Source organism: Orbicella faveolata, unplaced genomic scaffold (genome assembly GCF_042242905.1).
Source record: "Orbicella faveolata isolate gen_17 unplaced genomic scaffold, um_ofav_v1 contig_26, whole genome shotgun sequence".
In the NCBI taxonomy this organism is placed as follows: domain Eukaryota; kingdom Metazoa; phylum Cnidaria; class Anthozoa; order Scleractinia; family Merulinidae; genus Orbicella; species Orbicella faveolata.
The window spans coordinates 4,266,118-4,274,345 of NW_028301554.1; the positions used below are offsets into that span (position 1 = coordinate 4,266,118).

At 40.7% G+C, this 8,228-nt stretch overlaps 2 protein-coding genes across 2 annotated transcripts; both read left to right on the plus strand.

The window, feature by feature from the left end:
* Window positions 1-1,458: 1,458 nt before the first annotated feature.
* Window positions 1,459-4,924, plus strand: LOC110050556 (extracellular calcium-sensing receptor-like). The gene has a single exon (XM_020756483.2). The coding sequence runs from the start codon at window positions 1,532-1,534 to the stop codon at window positions 4,169-4,171; it is 2,640 nt and encodes an 879-aa protein (XP_020612142.2). The 5' UTR covers window positions 1,459-1,531; the 3' UTR covers window positions 4,172-4,924.
* A 711-nt stretch (window positions 4,925-5,635) lies between these two features.
* Window positions 5,636-7,935, plus strand: LOC110050557 (uncharacterized). The gene is made up of 2 exons (XM_020756484.2): window positions 5,636-6,105; window positions 6,517-7,935. The coding sequence occupies exons 1-2, from the start codon at window positions 5,910-5,912 to the stop codon at window positions 7,665-7,667; spliced, it is 1,347 nt and encodes a 448-aa protein (XP_020612143.2). The 5' UTR covers window positions 5,636-5,909; the 3' UTR covers window positions 7,668-7,935.
* The last annotated feature ends 293 nt before the right edge of the window (window positions 7,936-8,228 follow it).

The window sequence follows — 8,228 nt, forward strand, 5'->3', positions numbered from 1 at the left end:
CGGTTGGACGGCCCTGCATTTGCTTTTATAATATAGTTGGATGATATGAGGTTTTTATTTTTGGCCGGACCTTGCAGCTTTGCATGTTAATTGATTTTCTTTCTTTTTTGTTTGCTTTTCGAATATGCTAGATATTCTGTAAACGCTCCGGAAAGGCGAATCTAGAAGAATAAAGCAAAAATAAATAACTCTAGATCTTTTTCTCCATTAGGCTTCATTTAATTTACGTTATCTTGGGATAAAGTCGACCATAATATTCTTTGGTAAACAACCTGCCAGTTTACAATGCCTCTAAACATGACAGGGCCTAATTTTCTGAGTGTGTGTGTGTGAGAGATAAGCAAAACGTGCTTAGCACCAAAGGATTGAAAATCAATATGACATGGGATATATCATCAGTTATAGTCTTTGCTAGCTGAAAACCAAATAAACCAGTAGAAAAATAAACGGAAATTAGAAAAGTTCATATATGAAACGACTGCAATTTACGGCATACATCAACCATAAAATTTACAAAAGAATATATCATTTAATGACCAAATCATTTAATTTTGTAAGAAAAGCCATAGTTTAGTAATGTTGCGTTTTGCCAATAAAAGATGGACATCTGCTGAAGGTAATAAAGTATGGAAATTATTTTGCAAATGAATCGACCCATCGTAGCTACATGTAAGATTCTTCATCATTCGTAAACAACCTGGATGTTTCGGTGGTATATTTTCATAAAATCTGAGGCACAAACGTAAGGTGGTCATATTTCACCACAAATCCAGTCTTGTAAAAAGCACGAAGCTCACATCTGTCAAGGTAAAACAAGCTAGACGTTTTCAATTTGTGTTCGTATTGAATTCAATGTTTTTTTTTCTTTAACAAAAAAAAATCTGCGATTAGATCCGGTTGGAATCGAGTTTAACAACTTATCGAAGTGGTATTTGATTTGGTTAAACCTGTTGGTCTTCTATGTAATCAGAGGCATATAGTTTTATTTCGGAAACTGTTTTAAGTTTCGCCGAGATAATGTAAGCGATAAAAAGAACCTACGGAAAAACTATATGAGAAATTTCATCGTAGTCGAGAAAACAGACATGACTGTAACCGAGTGATTTCTACAATCAGGGGCAAAACTAGTTGAGGCACTGCCCGAAAGCAAACTTTCTCCCTTTAAGTGTAATTTGTCCCATCCGCACTTCTCATATTTCGTCCCCCTCCCCTCTTTCCACTGTTGTAACCACGTAACAGCGTCGTCAAAGCTATCCAAGGAAGTACGGTTCGAAAACGTCCGATTTGCAAAAATGTCTCAACAATTTTGTCCCATATTTTAGTTCGGTTTTAAAAGCGTTTCATATCTACAAGTAAAAGTTACTACCTAAACGTTTCTTTTAAGGTAGACTATTGTTTTTGTTGAACGTTAAATAGATTGACATGTATAATTTTAGTGATTATCTCTTACAGTCATCTCTGAAGACATTTAATGCAGATGGTAAAAGGGAAAGACAAAGTGTAGCATATCGAGACTTTACGATTTGACACCATGACCTGTCTGCTGACCGTACATGTCTGCATATTGCTGGCTCAAGCACACCTAATCTTGGCAAACATCAGCCACGATACGAGCACAGGGATACCAGGCAAGAAACAAGGCAACGTTACATTGGGTGGCCTGTTTTTTCTTCACTACAAAGGAATCAACAATGAAGAATGTGGAGATTTCAACGTCCCTGGATTAGGGCATGCACAGGCAATGATCTATGCCATCGAGAAGATTAATAATCACTCTAACTTACTTCCAAATATATCACTTGGTTACGAAATTCACGACCATTGCGAGAGTGCATCGCTTGCCATGAAAGCTACCTACCATTTTGTCCAAGGCACGGACTCGCATTTCGCATGCTCACACGAGTCTACACCGCTGACACTAAAAAACAACGACGCAGTCGAGCAACCTAGTCCTATTGTCTCTCTGATTGGGCCCGCAGATTCCGGCAGCTCAATACTTGTGGGAAGCTTGCTTAAAGTTGCTGGTATTCCAGCGATCAGTTACGCCGCTACCAGTGAAGAGTTAAGTTCTCCATTTTACAAGCACTTTTATCGCACCGTGCCTTCGGACAAGCAACAGGCTAGCGCAATGGCCGATCTTTTTGAGTTTTTTCATTGGAGTTACGTGGGTGCTGTTGCTGTCGATGATTCGTACGGAAGATACGGAGTCTGGGCGTTGGAAAAGGAATCATTCACCAGAAAATCGTTTTGCATCGCTCTTTCCGAATACATCCCACGTTTAAACTACATGAGCAAGATTGAAATTGTAGTTTCCAAGTTAAAACGACATACCAATGTCAAAGTGATTGTTCTTTGGTTGTTCGGTGGCTATGGAAGAGGGTTTCTTAAAGAAGCAGAAAAACAGAACTTGTTAGATCGTACCTGGATTTTGAGCGATGCACTCGCAGCCGAACAACCAGAGACGCATATTCAGTCACTATTTAACGTCCTTGATGGAGCTCTTGGCATACAACCACTTTATCACCACAGTAAAGAATTTGAAACGTATTTAACGGAGCTTACTCCGGAGACCATAATGGATAAACGGATTACTTACTGGTGGGATAAACTTTGGATGTCAGAATTCAATTGCTCCGTGTTGAATACCAAGAACTTCCTTAGGTGCGACCACAATGTCACTCTGTCTTCAAACGTTGTTCAAAAGTTGTACGACGCGTTCCTCCCTTACGTCATCGAAGCGGTTTACGCCGTGGCGCATGCTCTTCACAACATGTACTTCTGCACAGAACCTCATGGTCTGCTTCCAGGGGGGAGATGTCCTGATACGCACCCCTCCGTACATCCACTAGATGTTGACTTGTACTTAAGAAATGTTTCGTTTGAGGGACTAATGGGAAAGGTTCAATTTGACGAGTCAGGGAACCCTCTGACTTCTTCATATGGAGTGATAAACTTTCAAAGACGTCATGAAAAAGGCGTTACTAAAGATTTTAAACAAATTGTAGGATCATGGAACAAGGCTTCTAAAGAAAGGCTACTCATCGCGGTGGATAAGATAAAATGGAGAGGATCTTTTTCCAATTCCAGTATTCCCAATTCAGCTTGTTCGTTAACATGTCCTCCTGGGACATCACAATCAGTCACAACTGCCTGCTGCTGGGAATGTACCGAGTGTCCTCTGGGCTCCGTCAATCCATACCCCGGGTCTCGGAATTGTTCTGAATGCCCTAAAGGTCAGAGGTCAAATAACGAACGTACGGAATGCGAAAACTTGCCAATTGTCAACGTCAAACTTACGGACACCACAGGTTATCTTACAACCGGTTTCACATCATTAGGGGTGTTACTCACAATATTCTCTTGCCTTGTGCTGATAAAATATCGAGACACACCGCTCGTCAAGGCCTCAAGCCGTGAACTCAGCGCCATTTTGCTGATGTCCATCGCTATGTTTTTTGCGCAGGCATTTCTGAGTTTGATGCAACCAACCACTTTAGTCTGTCGTTTGGCGTACTGTTTCAACTACTCCGCACAAGGAACTTGCGTCGCAACGCTAATGATCAAAACCTTGCGCATATTAAGTGCATTCCACGCCAATCTCACCGAAAAGCGAGCCAAACAGTGCATCCTAACGACGAAAATGCAAGCCACCTTAGTAATGTTGTTGAATTCTGCTGTATTTGGTCTTTTGACCGTCTGGTTTCTTCTCGACGCTCCTTACATGGCCAGTGTCACACAACAAGGTGAATTCATATTCTTCACCTGTCGTCCGCATCGCTCCAATCTGGGTTTCGGCCTGCATGTAGCAATAAATGGCTACCTTGTGTTGCTCTCTCTTATTTGTACTTTCCATGCATTTAAAGCGAGAAAATTACCTGAAAACTTCAACGAAGCGAGATATATCGGTTTTGCAATGTATATTCTTCTGTTATCCAGCATAGCTTATTTCCCAGTGGATTTTGCGGGCCTAGAGAATAGGAGCGTAACCATTGTGACATGCGTCACAACACTTGTGAGTTCCTACGGCCTGCTGGGATGTATGTTCGCTCCCAAGCTGTACGTCATACTTTTTCATCCTGAACAGAACACAACAGCGGCGGTGAGGGATCAGGTGTCCAATTACACTTTCAGAAACTCGTGGCCCTCGGCACTAACAAGTCAGTCAAACTGAAACTTGGCAAACGTACAGTATATATATAACAAGATGAACCGCAATGAAACAAGCATGATAAGTAATCTGAAACCCAGACCTCTCCCAGCCAGAGTGAGGTCTGGGTAGCAGATTACCGAAACGCTACCTAGGCCGAGGATGATAATAACTCCTGCAACCAGTTTTACTTCGTTTCAATTTGCTGGGGCAATATTTTTTGTTTTCGGAAAGCTTCGTTTTCAAAATGTTTTTCGTCCACACTACGTATTTTCCGGCTGTCGCTTGTTCTTTCGGCGGAGACAAACGACAGCCAGAAATACGTCTGTGTTAACAGGCTACACTAAAACGCAAAGTAAGCTTTTTCAAATTTTTCCGGCTTGAAGAGCGTTCTTGAAAAGCTTCGTTTTCGTGACCGAATTAGTGTGGACGGTAGGCCTACACGGAGAAACAAAGCTGCGTTTTCAAATTCCTCCGGTTTGAAGAGCGTTTTTGAAAAGTGCCGTTTTCGTGACGGATTAGTGTGGACGGTAGGCCTAGCCGTAGAAATAAAGCTGTGTTTTCAAATTCCTCCGGTTTGAAGAGCGTTTTTCAAAAGCTTCGTTTACTTGACGGATTAGAGTAGACGGTAGGCCTAACCATGGAAATATAAAGCTGTGTTTTCAAATTTCTCCGGCGTAGTTATTTGTGTATTTTTAATGTTAATTGTTTTATATCATTTCTACCTTTTTTCCTTTTCTTATATGTACATACTGCAAAATAATAAAAATCAGAAATCTGGTATCCAGTGTAATCACCTTGCTTGTTATCTGCGGAATTGGAAAAATTAGATCTCCACATCGGAGGATTGTACTGGATGTATCTTCCTGTCTTTCCCTGTGCGCCATACTGAATAATTAGACTAATTATTCGATCGGTTTGATCAAGGAAAAAAAAATCTGAAGCAGATCGAAAAGGTATGCGGAGAGACGGAAATTGCGAAACATGTTTCCCTCTACACTAGCAATACATCGTATCTTTTAAAAGACATGAATGAGTTGCGTCTCCTTAATTTAATAATTGGCAAAATATGTTCATTTTGCCTCGGGCTTTTAGTTTAAGTTGTCACTCAAAAAACAACTAAACGGCATAATTTCAATAGCTGTTTGTGTAATCGGCGAACGGAATTTTGGCTATCTGTTTTCCAGTAGTTGTCAGTCTGTCAGTCATTCGTGAAGTTTTAAATTCTACACCCCACGAATGACGCATGAACGATATTCCCTACTCTTTTTACCGCTTTACGTCATCTTGGACTCGTACAAACTTGGCCGCTTGATACTCGGAAGAGAAACAATGCGGTTGGTAATTTATTCAGTTGTCATTGACAACTTTAAATAATTCATGCAAATAAAATATGACTGGTTTAAAGTGACATCACCACCTTAGGTTACGCGCTCCGTGATTGGCTAACGTTGACGTAAACGCAAAATTTAGCACAAGTATTGCACCACCAACTGCAGAAATACTGCAATCTTGCGGTGAAGTTTACCTTTCTTGCGATAGTTTCCTCGAGGATAAACGAGGGATCCTACGAAATTCCACTGGGTTGGCCCGCGACTGAAATCGACAGCGTTGGCGCCGAATATTTACTCGTCGGCGTCCAAAGGAAGAATTTCCAAAACGTTCCAGGCTTAGCCACACGACGGCAGATTCGACAAACCTTTCATCTTCAAAAAATTTAAAATGGAAAGTTCTAAAGCAGTCGCAACAAGAGACATCCTCTATGGCAATAATCGAGCCAACCCTTCACAGCCTTTTATTCGAAAGAGTCGACCGTCAGGTCGACTCGATCGAAGGAAAGGAGAACATTGTTTACACAATCGAAGCTGGCGTGAACAACCAAACGAAAATGGAAACGACGGAAAATATTGGAATCGAACCCCCGACTCTGAGTACATGTGGCCTGTTTGATGATCTAGGTAAGATGAAATTTGACAATTTAATTTAACTTACGTAGTATAAATTCACTGAAAATCCCTGTAAACATAGTATTGCTGCCATGTTGAAAACCTTGCTAGTATCGAAATGAGCTATTTGAAGTTGCATTGTGTTCGACGAAGTCTCCTTGCAAAATGAAATTCCGCTGAAATCGAGGTTGATAAAGGTCAGCAAGCAAGCTTTATACACGAAATTAATAGCATTACCTTAAAATAAGCTAATTGATCGTATATTGCCCGAACACAACAATGAAGAACTTTCTACTAGTGTGGTTTCTTGTACATGTAGTTTGTGGGGTTCTGACCTTCTTTCGTTGTAGAATTATTTCCAGTTATCATGATCAATGTCCTTATGATTGTCACGCAAACTGAACTGAATTTGTTCCTTTACAGATATACTGCATTCTCTGAAAGATACTGAAAGTTTGGACGAGATTTGTCCAGAAGATGCCAAAAGCCCTCTTGGCCTCCTTGACGAGTTGCACATCAAATCAGAGCAAGGGAGCCTTCCACTAGAAAATTTACTGGACCTGGGCGAGTCATCTAGCTGTATGGACAATCCATTCTTTGAGCAATTCATGGATCTCGACCAGCTGTTTCCAGAACTGCCCCCTCTTGACACTCTGAATTTGGAGTTTGAAGTGGATCAGACCTCCCAGGTCGCCGCTTCAGACATTTGCCAGTCAGATGTAGTGACAGTGGTGACTGGGAGTAGCGGGCCCGAGTACGTGGAAGTGTCTTCCCCTGGTAGTGAAGTTATTGATGTTGTTTCACTTGATAACGACGCTGAGGTACCCATATCAACAGATGACTTATCTGATGTCACTCTCTCTCCAGAGAGTGTTGTAGATGTCACATCTGTGGAAGAAGACTCTGCTAGTCTTGCATCAAGTGCTTATCATGTCACCCTTGACTGTGACCTAGCTGAACACACTTGTGAAGAGATCACCGTGATTCAGACATCTGATGCCTTGACTCTCTTGACGCAAGAATTGATGCAGTCTTCCTCATATGCCAGTGGTCTCTTGATGACCCCTTCAGAGGAACAGCAATTGGTCAAAGACTCTGAAAGCTTGACAACTATGACAGTTGACTTGGATGAACTTTTCTCTTTCTCGCATTCTCTTGGACTTGCTGACAGTTTAGTTACACCTAGTGTCGATGATGCATGCAGTAGTAGTGAAAGTGTTGTAAGTTTGTCAGAAAATCCTGTGAAAGCTCCAGCTAAACTGAAGAGAAAGAGTCCATGTTCTTCAGAATGCACTAGTTCACCTGCAAAGAAGGTAAAGTTTGACGATGCCAGCAAAATCAGCATTGCAGATGTTCTTGACAAACGAACAGTACGGAGATTGAAGAATAACGTTGCATCAAAGCATGCTCGTGCTGCCAGGAAGCAGAAAGAACAAGAGTTGTTTCAGCAAGAAGAGGAATTAATGAAAAGCAATGCGGAGTTGCAAAAGCAACTTGAGGAACTTGAAAAGCTTACAGCTACGATGAGGAAAGTTCTTGTACAAAAATTAAGTGGGGTGGCTTGTCCAGTGTAAAGAAAAAAAAAAATGAAAAAGTATGAGCATTGATAGTAGAAGCAAGGAAAAAAAAAAAAACGATAAAAAAGTGAAAGATAAAAAAAAAGTGAGAAAAAAAATTGTGGTAATCCTTTTCCGTCACACTTTCAAGTGAGCAATTTTGTAACTATACTCATTATTTACCCAGTATTTTAGCATTCATAAGCTATGTGATTCAGCTATATAAATTAATACATTTTTAATAATTGTATGTATCTGAGTGGGAAATAAACAAGTTAACAATGTACATTTGTTTGTATGATGGAGTCATTGTTCTATTTCTTTGTGTTTCTATGGAGTTCTGTAGACAAGTGAAGTTCGGGAGAACAACAAAATAATGCTCTCTGAGAAACACGAGCTGTAGGCAAAGTGGTTCCAGACATTTTTCAAGTTTTCTCACACTTTCATGTATTGTAATAGTAACTCTAAAAATGTGACCAATTGAGCTACAAATCAGCCCACACAGAAAACAGTCCACCCTTTGAATTCAATTGCCAAGTTGACAAATAGTTTTGATGGGAAACAGAACTGCTTCATTGT